Raw genomic sequence first — 16,257 nt, forward strand, 5'->3', positions numbered from 1 at the left:
CCTGTTTTTTTAGGGAAATTGACTATGGAGGCACTTAGGTATGTATTCTCTCAGTTATTAAATGGAATGTGATTCAGAGTTGCCAACACTTCCACATAGGTTTTGAAAGTTTAGCAAATGTGAAAATTTATTCATGTAAAATGCTAATAATTCTGTTCATTAACATTAGTTGAGGACTTTTCATATGAAAAGCCCTGGGTAAAGTGTTTTGTGTTATAGCATCCCTAATCCTTTTGACAATGCTGATATAAGTCCTATTACTCATCTCATCCAAACCAAGAGAAAACAGAGACACACAGAAGTTAGGAGACTTGTTCATGTATGCCGATTCAGAGTTCAGGTTCATGGAATTTCACTTTAAGTTGTTTAATATTACTTATGTCACAATCAATTCAGTTGCCTCCAAACTCACCTATGGATAGGGAAATTCTGGCAAGTTAATAAATACTGTTGTATCTCCTAGTATTGTATTAGAGAATATTTCATTTAGTAAAGCCTAGCTTACATAATTTCTATACAGTGAATTATTATTAGATCTCAAGTTGTGCAGCAACCATTTCTTCTTAAGAGGTTCTCCTACCATTAGGTTAATAAGCTTAAATAGTGATCATCATTTTACATGCTGGTCATCATTCCTTTATGAAAGCATCCCTCACATACATGTTGTCAGAGGGTTTACTGGGAACATTCAGAATCACACATTCTAGTGCCTTCTTTTATTCATGTAAAACTTCTAACTGTTCTCCAAACAGACCATGGGTTATAGATCTGAGTTATTTTATATATTTGACCTTCTGCTTAAAGTATCTTTCTCAGATTGTCACTACTTCTTGAAGACATTCTTCACTTTCTTGTCACTCAAACAGAATTCCTCAACTACTTCTTTGTCAGTGTGCTGTTTTCTATATTTTAGTATTTCATGTTATAGGTAAGTGAATGTCCAGTACTAATTATGAACTCTTCAGTTCATGAGTTGAATGCAAAAGAAATATTCTATGAGGTCATGGGAAATTTCAACGATGGACTTCTTTAATGAAAGAAGAAATAAAATAAAAATTAAACATTAATAAATGATTACTTGGCATTGTATTTAGCATAAGGTTTTATTTTATACAGTAACAATTTTAACTCAAAGTTATATATAAACTACTTGCCTCTCATGACTAAGATGTAAAAATCATTTATAATTCTTTAATAATCTAGAAGACAGAATTGTAGTTACCTTTATACACATACTTTACATAATCTACTCTATGAACAGCTGAAAGACTAATGATAAAATATATAAGTATATAAAATTAAACAAAACAAAAATCTCTGCATGCTCAAAAATTAGATATAAATAGGCAATAATCCCTAGTTTGAATTTTAATGCTTAGAATGTCATATGTTTTATAGTGAAGTGTCCCAATTTGTGCTGTATAAACCCTACAGCTTTATTAATGTGTAAAGTTCATCCTTTGAAATTTCACAAAATTGAAATCATGTCCTTAACCTTACTAATCTCCAAAGAACATTATCTTCTTACATGCCAGCACAATTTATTTCACTAGCGACTAACATAAGCTTTTAAGTAACATAAGTTACTTTTAAGAATTCCTAACAGCAAATTTTCTTCCAATAACTTATGTTGTTTCATACATTTGAAACTAATATATATAGACCTAAAAATTACAATGCTTTTTAATATACATGTGTAAGAGTCAGACTACAGCTAGTCTTCACTTTGAAACTGATATAGGTTGGTTAGTGGCCTCCTACTTTATTATCTACAGCATGCATTTCAGAGACACAGCAAAGGCTTGGGGGAGAGAGACACACACAGAGAGACAGAGAGAGAAAGTGAATGATGCTAAATTTCAAACTGCCATCTGGAATAGGACCATAATGTACCATAATAGTGCTGTGATTTGGATAAGCAATAGATTCAGTGGTGCAAACACATAATGTGGCCATGAGATTACCATTATATGTACAGTAATCCATTATTATTTTCAAAAGTGATTTTTTTCATATAACTCAAACGCATTTCTCTGAACTGACTTACTTGAGTACTCAGGTGAGTCAAGCAGATAAAGACAAGATTGTCATGCTAGTAACAAAAGTGTAAGTCACTTTGAAAACTTTTTCCATACTATACCTTTTCATCCAAGGCTTTGTGGTGCTCAAACAAAGATTTCAGAGCCTTGAGGACCTCGACTTCACTAGACACTCCCGAGGGGGACTGGGCTTGCCGTTTTACCACCGTCATTCTTAGTGACCTTTCATGTCTTGATACAAGGCACTCCAAATGCTCCAGTAACAGCTATAGGATTTAACAGAAAGCACAATTATGTTTATGAATAGATGCCACCAGTCTGAAGTGTGATAGAACTATGGTGAATATTTAAGAGATCTACTATGATAATAGGAATCACCATTAATCCTCCTGAAAATATTCCTCCTGCTTTAAGTGTGTGTATCTCGTTTCTTACCACTTTCTGAAGAAGTTCTTCATGAGTGTCTTGAGTTGTGTGGTCATTGGTGCTTCAATATTCCCAATTCATTTCAAATGTTTACAATTCATGGTTAATTTTTCTTTGGGGGCAAGCCAGAAACCTCATGGGGCATACTCCATAAATGAGGTGGATGGAGGCCCACTCTGTTGCTTTTATATGCCTGCCTTTCTGTTGGATGCATTCAGCAGCAGCATTCCTATCATTTTTGTCATATATGAAGACACTCATGAAAGAGGACTTCCAGACCTGGTTCAGAAAGTAGCAGTTAACTATGGGATTAAAGTGTGTTTGAAGTGAGGCATAGTATTGTGAGAGAATAAATAGCCATGTATCTTTTACTATAATAATTTTTAAGTGCTCACTCTACATTTTGATTATATCTTGCAAATTTAAATTATTTCTACTTTAAACTATTTCTAGTTTACAAATACCTACATAACTTCAGGTTATAAAATAGAAGTAACAAGCAGAAATCTGTTTAAACCAGTATTCAGAAAATATATTAAAGATAAGTTGCATTTCAATAATCAGCAAATTACTGAAATTTTAGAACATAATTGCAAATATAAATTATGTTAGCAGGTTCAGAAGGCTTGATAAAATATCCGATCTGATATAATTAATGAATATTTCTTCTTTACAGAAATGCATACATGATGGCTCTTTATAAAATAATACTAACATTTAAAATTTATTTCATTTGCATTTGATCATTTAAAAATTTTAGTTAGAGGAAATGAGCGTATCACCAAAATGACAACTTAAATTGTATATATATAGTCAGAAGATTTTACTCATAATGAATCCTGTATCACATAAAAAATATATGAAACCAACTGGAATATAGTAACTCACATTCCCAATGGCCATTTTGGGAAAAGAAAGCTAAGGATTTTCACTAAAGCAGTATCTGGGACAAGGCTGAAGGTGAACAGAAACTCCAGAAAAACGTTTCTAGGCTGCTTCAGTTTCTGTGCTTGGATTTTGACAAAGCAAGCCTGCTTTTAAGTGCTTTGTTAAAACGCCTTAAGTTTCACACTTATTTTCATTGTAAAACAGAGTTTTGATGCAAATGAGTATTGACATGAAGAGAAAGCAAACTTCTGGAGTCATTGTCAGTTATTATAAGTTTAGTAATGAAGAGCCACATAGAACTGATCATGTTAAATAGGGCATACCTCTAAAAGAATAGTGAAAAACATGAGCTAAGAAGTAATATCACTGCAAAATAAAGATAAAATAATTGAAAATTGAATAGACAAAAGAGGAAAGTATATACAAATGGAGGAATATAAAACAATTTTGTTTCTCTTAATAAACATCTGTGAAAATGTTTTTGACAATACCACTGTTGAGCTCAATGTTACATATTAATGTCACATTACTTAGTGCTTAGCAAGTAAAGTTTTCTTCATTTATTTCCACGTAATTGTGGTTCAACATGTCAAAAAAGTCTTCGTCTTGTTATTGGCACGAAACCCCCACAAGTATCTCGGATTGTAAATATATATCAGTAAGTAAGAGTCATATTGAAGAGTCAAAATAATATTATAGGTTGAGCATCCTTACTCCAAAAACTAATTCAAAATATCCTGAAATTTAAAGCATTTGCAGCATCCATGGTTATTTTGGATTTTGGATGCTTGGGTTAGGATGTAGAAAAGTGCATTGTAAATATTCAAAATCCAAAGAACTTCCTGGAGACTAAAACACTTCCTGTCCCAAGCATGCCAGATAAGGGCTATTCAATTTATAATCATTTTTCAATATGAACATGATACAATTAAACTATGGAGAGGGTGTCCCTTTTATTTATTTATCTATGATTATATTTATAGCATTGTACTCTTTCAAAATCTACAGATACATTTCTACATTTTTTAAATAGAAACTATTTCATGGGAGTGATGGGATTTGCATCAGTTTTACCTTGCTTGTTTTTCTGGCATTGTTGGTGTCAGTCTTTCCCTGACAACCTATGTTCCGGCCCTATCAGCCTACCTTCAGCCCCCAGTATACCCCAAATTTACATATTTTGTATTCTCTGCCTGGACTATTGTTTCTTTAGTTTCTCCTTTGTCCAGGTTTTTTCTCAGTATAACTCAACCTAAATATCACTCATTGAATGAGGCATTAGTTCATGATTCTGCATTAAATAGACATCTCCTTTTTTCCAACTCCATGATTCTCTTACAGTTTTTTCAATTTTTTTCTTCATAATATATCATGGTAGAGAATTTTAAATAGCTTTATTACATTTCTTTCTATTTCTTCATAGAATATGATTCCTATGGGGGCAATCAGGTTCTGTCTCTATGATTTTGGCTCTCTCAGTATCAATTTAACTCATGACACCTATACAAATGAAATATATGTGTGCCAGAAGTTTTTAAAATGAATAACTGAAATCAGTTACCATGTGTACTTCCTGGTCTACTTTAAAATCAAATGTGCAGTATGATTAATTGGCATTATTTCATAAGGCTTTAGACTAACCAATATTGTTAGGCACATACATGTGTCAGGTAGATGACACAGAAATAAACACAATTTTTATTATATATCAAGGAAAACTTTTCTCAAATTGTAAACAGAGGTATGTGTTTACACAGTAATTCCATAAGTATTCAAACAGCAGTTATTGCATGTAACAGTGTCCCTTTACCTCCAGGAAAAGGAACATAATGAGATGTGAAGCTATAAAGGACATCTGTTATTAAATGCTTCTTAAATCTTTTGATAACACTTTCTATACTTGGAAATCTTCCATATTATACATTCTACATGCTTTCTCAGTCTTTTATGGCACATAGTACCTACTAATTGCAAACTTGCAAGATTTGAATATTATTAGGATATGTTCAGTGATTTTGCTCAATAGTAATGGCAAAGAAATGCTAACATTATACAAATAAGAAGAAACAATCCCTTTAATGGGTTTTGCAGTAGAATACTGGAACTTGGTTCCAAAAGCTCCAGGTTCTGAAGTTTGTGGAAATTTTTTTTTTTGTATTTTTTTTTTGTATTTTTACTGGTACCAGGGATTGAACTCACTACCACATGCTTGCAAGGCAGGTACTTATGCTGCTGAGCTAAATCCGCAGCCCCAGTTTGTGGAATTTTTGTAATACTTTTTACTATTCAGTAAAAATGAGTTTGGAAACTCTTGGAGACAGACTAAATGCTTTTTGCATAAAAGGCTGTGGATGAATCTTTGGATGTCCAGGGACAAAATGTTATTTTTTTGTTTCTGGATGTTCTCCCAAAGCCTCATGTAGTCATACATGCAGAGTTTTAATTTGTGATTGATTCATGGTTCAATGCTGGGATTATGGATATGAGTGCTACACTCAAACTAGGGTAGGTAGCCTACATACATGGTAAGGGACAGAAAGAATATTCTCTTGTTCTCTTCCCCTTTTGCTGTTGGTGTTTTTTCTGTTTTCCACCTCCATGAACTGTTGCCTTCTGCCATGTGCTACTCTGTCTTGGACCCAACAGATTATGGACTGAAACTTCCACAAACTATGAGCTAAATAAAACTTTTCTTCCTTAATTTTGAGTGCCAAGTATTTTGTCTCAACAATGAGAGAAAAATAACAAAGACACAATACCTAGGAAATTGGTACATAATAGAAGCAGATACATATTTTTTAATTGGTTGAAGTAATGGTTTGCATATTTATAGGCCATAACTCATCAGAAAAATAGAAATCTGAGATGCATGTCCAGATTAGATTTGACAGAACAATATCTTCCATGGCATATGGAAGAGAGATACTTTAAATGATCACCTGTGCTCTCTTGAAATGGGGTTCCTCTGAAAATAAGCCTTTGATGGACTGAGTCATAGCTATAATAGACCACTTTGAAGATCATGAAGAATATAAGGATAATGAGATGAGTTAATTGCTCTAAACTGTACTGAAAAGTTTAAAGAAAGGAAGTAACAAGATTAAGTTTTTATATTTTAGGTCAAGGGTTGAAGAGTCTAACAGCTTTTACAATGCAACTTTTTGAGATACCAAAACAGCAACAGAAAGAAGACAAATAGTTGATCTCAACAAGGTTGCTGAATTAAGACATACGATAAATTCATAGTCTTACCTTATATCTTATATGGAATTCTTCCCACAATTCTTAAAAAATACAATAAAGATACACGGCAGCCCAAGAACTAGAATAGAGATGTTTGACTAGATTCAGAAATTCTGAGTTCCTCTGCTACACCCAAGAAACTGCAGTGCATCTTCGTGATTCTCTGATGAAGTCAGTCTTATTCACCTTACTGACTGAAGCATGTTTTTACTTAAAGCAGGTATCTTACAAAAGGAAACCTCTGCTCAGCACTTCCCATTTTAAAACATCTCCTAGGCTCCAAACTACTGAGTAGAATAGGAAGGAATGTATAATAAAATCTAATCCAAGAAGAAAGGCTTCCAATATGAAAGGGTTCTGTGCTCGTAGCTTCTGAAATCTTGGGATTTAGATTGAAATAGCTGGTAATAGTTTCAAACAGGAAGAGTGGTGCAAAAATGGTGATCTGGCTTTCTGGATTGTGGCAAGCAGGTGCATGTCCTGCAGAATTGTCCGTACTCTCAGCTGCCACTGTGAACTCTGGGCTCTTCTAGAGTTCTCTGTGCCACTCACTGGCCACACACTCTGTTATGGTTTCAGAACTGGTGGTCAGCTTAACGACAGCTTGATTACATCAGTATGCATTGAGAGAAGATGCTCCACCTGAGGAGGTTGCCAGGATAAATAGGTGGAGAAGAAGGGAGGTGTTGAGGGTTGAGGCGTTAAAGAACCATCGTGGGTTCTCCTAGGAGTTGCTGTCTGAGCTGTTGGTTCTCCTGGAGAAGCTTTGGTCTTCATATCGAGCATTGCTTCCTGGCTCCGGAGGGGAAGACATGTGCTGCTTGGTCTCCAGGATGAACTCGTCACTCTGCTTCCTGGCATGTACCTGGCTATGCTTGTCGGAGGAGGAGCTCGGGGCCTCCGTGTCGCTGAGAACAGCTGTGGTGCCTTCAGGACAGCCCTGCTCTTTGTTGTGAGTGTGACTTCTCGGCTCCAGTGAAGAACCCTCATCCCACTAGCACAGCTCCTTCATCCTACTGGCATGGACTTTCTGGCTTCCACCGCTGACCCTTGGGTCTTACTGGCACGGATCCGTAAAAGAGACTGGCATGAGTCCATCTTGTGGGCTCTGGATCTCCAGTTGGACTCGTGGAGGCATTGTTCTGAGCTCTGGGTTTTTATCTGGACTCATGTGGGACATTGCCGTGGGGTTTAGGCTCTTGACTAAATAATCTATGTCTTTGGTGTTGTGGATAGATTTCCTGTATTCTCCTGTGTAACTTCTGGTGATCATAAAAATATTATAAACTCCATGTCCTGATCTGAATTGTTCTCTGTATAGAACCCCTGACTACAACACATTCTATCTTCCTAAATCACCATCCTGGTGAAACTGACAAAAACCAGCAAAAGTCGAGGGGATCAAAACAATGGCTCTTTCCCCAAATTCCTTGTCCACTCATTCAGTGTAGGAGATTATTTTCCCTACCCCTTGCATTTGGGTGGTCCTGTGACTGTTTTGACCAATAGTGGAGGCCACATTTATTGACTTCTGATTCTACATTTTAAAAAGTCAGAAAGCTTCCAGATAGATATTGGTGTGCTTTCCTTTAAATTTCTAAACAACAATCTAGGAAATCTAACTACTTGGAGGGCACATGATGCAGAGGTGGCATGGGAATTCCCTTGTATAATGTCACAATTGAGCTTGTCTTCCCTTCCACTGATCTAGCCCTGGTACCAGATGTGATAATGAAGACAGTTCCCAAGCAAATCTTTCTATCCCCAGACATTTGAGATATTCTTTGCAATGGTGTGCTAGACATGGTCTTTTTGTACTTTGAGAGTGTTAATTTTCAGAACTTTTGTGAGCTGGTAGTTCAGTGGCACCGTATTGTTATCTTCATATTAACCATAACAAGAATATTCACATCATGAAAATTGGAAAATATTATAGATCAGCACTTTTCATTTTATTTCTTTGATAAAGAACATATCAGTGCATTTTCTTGCCATCCATCAAGACATCAAAGCTGAGTCTTCTATTATATAGCGGAGAAGGGCCATTCCCACTGTTACTTTCCCAGCTCACAAAGTATACAATCATAGTAAAATATTGTTTTGATCCATTAAGTTTTAGGACAATTGGTTATGATGTAATAAAAAGCAAATTTGATATCATTATTAAAACTGCTGAGTAGCCAACTCACTAGAAACAGCTGTCAAACTTGAGCCCCTGCTATGATACACCTGGAGACATAGATTACATCAAATCCTTTCATTGAGGACATGATATCTATCTGCTTTTTAGTGTAGTGCTTTTCTCCATTCTAATAAGCTCTTTTTATTAGTTCTGATCAAAAGCTTATTTTAGGGTGAAAGAGGTAATTCAGTTGATGGATGTTAGCATGATTCCTGGTTTTATCAGATTATCACAGTATTCAGAGGAGACTCATCCTATAAAATCATTAAATGTTCTAACAAAGACTGGTTTAGTTCACGCTGAGTGATAACACATTGCTATTTTGGGGAGTATTATTATCCTGGAACTATTATATGCTCAAAATTAGTGATAGAAGGAAGTTAGGTAAAATGTCTTTCTTGCAACAACTATAGGTTTATATATGTATGTTTAGGGATCAAAGTTTAGAATTATAATTTATAATTGTCAAGCAGGATCTCATGACCAGATGGAAAGAGGCAGATTAATATTGTTCCATAATACCTACAACATATCCTAAATTATTTCTTTTTTAAACATTTAAAATCATATTTTATATTGGGCATGTTAAATCAAATTAACATTAGAAGATCATAGGATAAAAAATAAAGCAATACCACTAAGAAGTAAAAAGAAAAGAAATTTAGATGCCACAAAACTGTAGATATTCAGTTGAATATAGTAACTCGATATTATAATTTTTTTTTAAAGAAAAGGTAGTTCTTATTTTTTCTTTTTTTGGTTTAAGAATTATAGTTGATTTGATAGATACATGTCAGTATAACTCTTTATAATTGTAATTTACAAAGTATTATGAAAGTTAAATTGTAGCAGACATTTGTCACTTTTGGTTCTTCAAAATGTTTTGAACGTAGCTTTCATATCTGATAGTTCCTCAAATTCTGAACCCCAGCATTCCAATATAGAATATACAGACAAGTTCAAGCCAGGACAACCACTAGATGGCAGATGTGAGTCAGTCAACAAGAACCACCCTTAAGGCAAAATAAGAGTTGGAACAGAGAAGTCAACTTGCTGGGCTGAACTTCTATTTTGTTATCCCAGGTAGCAAGAGATGCTACAAGTTTTTAGGAGTAGGAATGTGAGAATAAATTAAAATGTTTATAACTATAGAAACCATATATGGAAAGTCAGTTTAGAGATTTCTTATATGCCTTAGTTTATTTTTTTTATTACAACAGCTAAAACACCCTGTTTTGTGCAGTGATGAACTCTTATGTAGATAATAAGGAAAGCTAAATGTGTTTTTATTAATATAAACAGACTCTTTAATAAGTGAGCAATTTAACTTATCCCAAATGCTCCACAGTGCTTAAGATAATAACCTGTATATAATGCACTTAGTACTGACGCAATTGTGTTAATGATAAACATAAGTTTCTGGACTGGACAATGCAGCCAAATGTTCTCATCCAGCAAGTATCAGTGGATTTTAAAGTTCTCAGAAGGCCTGCAGACGGGACTCTGGGAACAGCTCCATGGGCATATAGACTTCATAAGGCGGCAAAAAGGGAGCCCAGAGGAAACTGGTTGTTTCAATTTTATGAGAGATTGCATGCTATGAAATTGTCTACTATGTTCAACAGAACAAATATTGGGGAAATTTATTACAAGAACTCAAGAAAACTGCTCCAATGGCCTCAAGAATTGTGTGCTTGCAGGGAGCCTTGCTATTATATAGAACGATGAGGTTGGATTTGAAAAATTCAGGCTAAGGATGTTCAAGGTAAAACTGTCTACTTATATGGTATGGGTCTTGCAACAAAATGAGTTCCATGGTCAGAAAGTGGCAGCCTGCAATTAAAACCCTGTTAATGTAAAGACTATTGGGACTGTTTGCTTCACCTGTTCTATGTTGGCTTTACTACAAAGCATGCAGCCAAATGCAGGTCTTTTAAGCATGCATAATAGATCCACCAAATTGGCAAGAATGTGATGTAAATCTGGACCTGAGGGGTACAGACAAATGACTTTGAAAGAAATGTTCAACCAATTGTTTCCATACAACTTTGGAAGGAACACAGGAAAGTCCTGCCAATCTATTTATTTTATTCATGACATCTGTTTTGAAAAGTGCAAGTACTAAAGAAGTCCAAGTTTGAATTGGAAGACCTTATGGAGCTTCATGGTGATGATAGTATTTCTCTAAAAAATGTCTGAATATGACAAGAAAAACTAGATGTACAGGAAACAGTAGGCTAAGAGTCTGTCTAAATTTAATGAAAATATCTTGTAAACATGTGGATAAATACATATAAACTATAATAGCAATTCATATAAGATACCACATACAATCTCAGAATTGTACACCTTTACTGAGAGTCACAACTTTAGTCTAATAGGTGTTGATGACACTGACTTTGACATCATCAGTAGATGGCAGGTACCATAACAATGGTCATCAGTCCTATGTTAGAACTGTTTCAAAGTACCATGTACTATGCATGTATACACGCATATTGTGTGTGCATGTGCAACACGCACACAGAGATCCAAGGCACATCACAATCATTAAGAATTTGAATTTTTGGATCATGTCTGGCCCAATAAAATATCCTGGATAATCTAGATCTTCATTTCACTATGGTGCTGCAAGAATTTCCCAAACTGCACACATTCCTATTAGCTATGAATTCAACATAACTTTGTGTGTCAGTATCTACCATTACAAATAGTGTTCAAGCAGAAATACATCCTGCCCTAGATATTAGTTTTTCTATTCTACTAGGATAACACAGCACAACATTAACATCTGAAAGTGAAAACCCTTAAATTGCTTGCATTTATGCCTAGCCCAGGCACCATCATCACCTTCAAATATTGTTTAAAATTGATGTTTCTATGCTCTTGTTTGATTATCACATTCAAATAGCTGTTGAAAGGATGTGTGTCTTATCTTGTTCATTCTTGGACTGTACTAACTTAGAACTTTCAAAAATAAATGTGAAGGAATCACATGAATATACTTGTCGTGTCCTTATATTCTTAGACCTGTTAGAGTCTATTTGTTTCAATTAGATTGTATTTTATACTCACTGAAGAAGCAGGTTTGGAGGCAATTATTATTTGTGTAGGTATAGATATGTCAAGAATAAGAAGTTTTTCTTTCTAATGGATTGCATCTGATTGCATCTGAACATTTATTAAAATGACTCCTTTGGCTCTAAACAAAAGTAAGGGCATGGTAAGAATGATCCCAGTACATACATCACTGTAGCATATGAAAGATAGCTATACTACTAATCTGTGTTAGCTAATCCAAAAGAACAGTTTGTGTTTCATTGTTGGATTATTTGGTCATTTTTTCATGCCTAAATCTTGTAACCTGAATACCTACTTTAAGATAACAATATGCAATATGTTTATTCATGTTAATTTCTATTTTTTGAAATCCTGTATTATTTCTATCCCTTTTTCTGTTTTTTTTTTTTTTTTTATAAAAAAAGCCTCAAAGAAAAAAGAATGTTCCCAGTTCAAGGAAGTCTTTCTCTTAGTTTTATGAGCTATGAGATTAAATCACAGTTTTATTATTTCTAAATGATCTTAAAATTGGCTCTCAAACCCACAGCTTTTTTTTCAAAACCATGAAATAGTTACATTTTAAAATATTACCAACAACTTATGCCATGTTTTGAAATCCTCATCCACAAAAACATTTAAATAGTTCCAACAAAAATTATTCTCAGTTTTGATCCTGATAGGTAATAACTGCATTAATGTTCTCAATATTTATTTATGTTTTAATTAATACATACAATTTGGTCAAAACATGGTAAGTTTTAATGATTAATTTGCGTATGTTAAAAAAATCTGGAAAAGTTATTTTCCATAAATATAACTTGCTCAAGTATTGACACAGTAGTTTTAGTAATAATGTTGTTTCACAATTTATATTTATTTCATGATTTTCATATATTGACATTCATTGTTTTCTATTTTCACTATTATAAACATATAATTTATCGGCAATTATTTCAATTTCTCTACATTTTTACCACTATGGAAATGGTAAACAATAAAGCTTATTTGTCTGCTTCTATCAATATTCACTGTAATTTTTGAAGTGTATATTTTTGTATGAACATGAATGAGATTCAGATTATTTAAGAGTGATTCTAGAATTTATATTGATTATGTTCAGTCATCTATATTTTTGGACTGTGGATCAGATGCTTCTGTAGTGAGAAAAATGATACATAGTCATAATTTTCAGCTTTGATATTAAAATAAATGCATTATTTTCACACAAGTGGTACCTACTAAATTACTCAAATCCAAACGAATTCTGCTCTTCCTTAAACATGATCAATTGCTTTATATCAGAGCTCAATTGTAGATGAAATAGGAATATGATTTCCTAAATACACAGCCTATGATGAAACTAAGAATTGGAATCACTAGTTATGTCACATGCAAGCTATGTCGCTTTTGCAATTCATTTAGCATTTTAATTTCCCCATTAGTTATGTTAGAATAGTGACTGGTGTGAGAACACAGTGAGTTGAACACGTAAAACATTTAGAAAAACATTTGGAAAAACATTTAGCACTTAATAATACTAGCTATAGTATTTTCATTATTACTCTATATATTAAATAAACTTCAGTGCATCTCCCACTGAAATGTCTACTTTGTGAGAAGTTATAATTCACTCAATTTTGATTAGGAGGGAGGATCATTTTGATAATTTTCAAAACTAACACAATTGAGAATATCTACTCAGTTCTCAATGTAGACTGGCTTTTTTTGTTATTTGTCTCACAAAAAAGTATGCTAGCTAACTCCTACATACAGAACTAGAAGTTTATCAGAACACTGGAAATTTGAACATTGAATTCTATTTTAACCTTTCTCACATTTTAACACCAATCACATTTTCTTTAGTTGTGAAGGAAATTTAAGCTTGTTGCTTTCTTTCCATGACCAGTAAGTACATTTATACAGTAATGAAACATAGAACATATAGAAATAGAAAGCGCTATCACAATGAAAATTTAAAAGTAGTTAAATATGATGGAGACATCTTGAAGGGAAAAGATATGTCTGATTTTCATCCCTGGATATTTGGGAAGAGGGGCAGGTGGAGAAGGATCAGAGGTAAATATGTAATTTAAGAAGCTGTTATATAACCAGAACTTCACACATGGGAAATTTCTTAAGTTTGACTTTCTTAATATAATTAACAAAAGATTCTTCATATGACTGCTTTACAGAAGGTAAGAAAACTGTTCCTTAATGTTATTCACATTTTCAAAGTAACTGTTATTCATGCTTAAAATGGATAGCTTCAATTTCTGTTGTCCTAAAGATTTTATATATTTCTTGCTATGACTACTGCATATGTATTTCAAGTGTAACTCAACCAAAGAAATTTATTACCCAAGAGTCCTATGAAGGGAAATAGTCAAAGATGTCTGTGGGCCTTATGGTTTTTAATATGATGAAAATTTATGGTGAACCAAATCGCTTACATTTCTGAAATTAGTTACAATTTATAAAAAATAACACAGCCCACATGAAAGTAATAGTTACACGTGTATATCTTTTAGACAATGTTTCCTCTAAGCTGTAGTAAATGTCTCAAGTTCTTTCAAGGATATAACTTGAGTAATCCTGCTGATGATCTCATGGCCAGGGGCGCAGGCTCTGGATTTAGCTGTCTTTACCATTCAAATCCTGTCTCTGCTGTTTACTGTATGACTTCTGCTAGCTTAACTGACAATTTCTGAGCTCACTTCATTTATAAAATGGGACAATCATAACGTTTCTTTCATTGTGGTGCAGAAAAAATAATATGCAAAGGAAAAATACATATATGGCTAATAAAGCTGTGCATCTTACATGTAAGAATTCAAAGAAACTAGATACAGAGATGATAGATGGATAGATAGGTAGATGATAGATAGGTAGACACATCTATTTCCCTCCATCCTGCTCCTGATTTGATTTTATTGAATTACATTATCTAAATTATTAAAATATAAAATAAGGGCAGAATAAATCTCATGACTGAAATAAGCTATAAATTTGTATAAAAGTACAATGTTAAGGTAAAAATCAAAAGTGTAATGCAGAGAGGCAGAAACAAAAGTAATTTCATCTAACATCCTACAACATGATCTGAACTGCCCTTGTAGTAACCTATTAAAGGACCCTATGTGAATACTTTATCAAAATCTCAACGAACATAAATTCACATGCATATGCGTAAATTGTCTTTACCATAATGTAAGACTCTGATGAATAAAGACATAAAGTAAATTTGATCATATAACCATTGTGCAGAAAATTTTTACTCTTATTAGAGGCATATGTTCACATTTTGTGGCTGTTTTATCTTACTCTCTAAAACCAAGCAAAATTGAACAGGTTATTAAGTATGCTTTATTTTCTTAGCATTCATTTGTTAAGCTATGATGTTACATTATTTTTATCTGCTTAATATTTAAGTGAAATTAATGTCTACTCAAAAGCAGTTTCTACCTTTCTCTAATAAACAAACTTCACTCATGCATGAGTAATGTGGTAAATTATGTATTTTGTGAAATTTCTAATGTAGAAAATATAACAACTTTGATTAAACTCTAAATACTAAATTTACATATAATTGATAGGATATATGAGTTCCTAGAGTAGGACGTAGCGACTTCTATGAAATTAGATTTCATAAAATCAAAATGCATATCAAAACTCAAATCTCTTTGGTGGCCTTCTAAAATTTAAATGCGAGGACTCTTTCAGTTGGCAGAGATCTGCTCCAATCATTTTCCATTTTTAACACTTTTCCTTTCTTTTTAAAGTAAACTTTAGTGCAATGAAATGACCAAATCTTTGTCCAAATAAAGTCTTAGTTCTCTTCTCAATCTCCTCAATGCAACCATTTAGAAGTTTGAAATCCATTACAGAAATCTATTTCTTCTTTTTAAAGTCCAATAAAGTGAAGGCCAGAAGGATGAGGATATTTTTAGGACAACATGCTGGTTTAGTAGCCAAGACTATAATTTAGGTTTCCTGTCATTTTGAGTTTCATTGTGTGCCCTTCTTTTTTAAAGTAACTATAAATTGGTATCTTCTTGAAGTTTTCCTGAAGTTTCTAAGTGCTTATATTTTATATGAATACTGGACATAAGGCAGTGAACTATGTATGGAATTAATGCCAAGAGTAGACTACTTTATACTTACTCTTGTGTTGTTTCTTTCAGCCTTAAGCTCAGAAATTTCTTCTTCTTTTTCTAGAAGTTGTTCCCTGCAGGCATTTAATTCTTTTGTCAGTGCAGCAAATTCCTGGAAGGAAAGTGAAAATATTTTAAGACATGCTAAAGATATAAAAACAATAATTCCAGTGGGGAAAACAAAAGGCAAAGTATAAATTTTGAATGAAAATAATGAAAAACAGCTAGCCTCGTTGATTGGTCAATATTTACTACTATTATTGAAACA

At 33.5% G+C, this 16,257-nt stretch overlaps 1 protein-coding gene across 11 annotated transcripts in view; it reads right to left on the reverse strand.

Annotated features, from left to right (window-relative positions):
* The window catches only part of Ppfia2 (PTPRF interacting protein alpha 2), a 435,633-nt gene that overhangs the window by 165,676 nt on the left and 253,700 nt on the right, over positions 1-16,257 (reverse strand). For all 11 annotated transcript variants that reach the window (XM_063255205.1, XM_063255210.1, XM_063255209.1 and 8 more), the window contains 2 exons: positions 16,000-16,101; positions 2,141-2,305 (listed from right to left, as the gene is read on the reverse strand). In XM_063255205.1, the coding sequence (XP_063111275.1) occupies positions 2,141-2,305; positions 16,000-16,101 (267 nt within the window). The remainder of the gene's footprint in view (positions 1-2,140; positions 2,306-15,999; positions 16,102-16,257) is intronic.

Source organism: Cavia porcellus, unplaced genomic scaffold, assembly GCF_034190915.1.
Source record: "Cavia porcellus strain 051 isolate PalLab524CR breed Dunkin Hartley unplaced genomic scaffold, mCavPor4.1 scaffold_8, whole genome shotgun sequence".
NCBI classification, from domain to species: domain Eukaryota; kingdom Metazoa; phylum Chordata; class Mammalia; order Rodentia; family Caviidae; genus Cavia; species Cavia porcellus.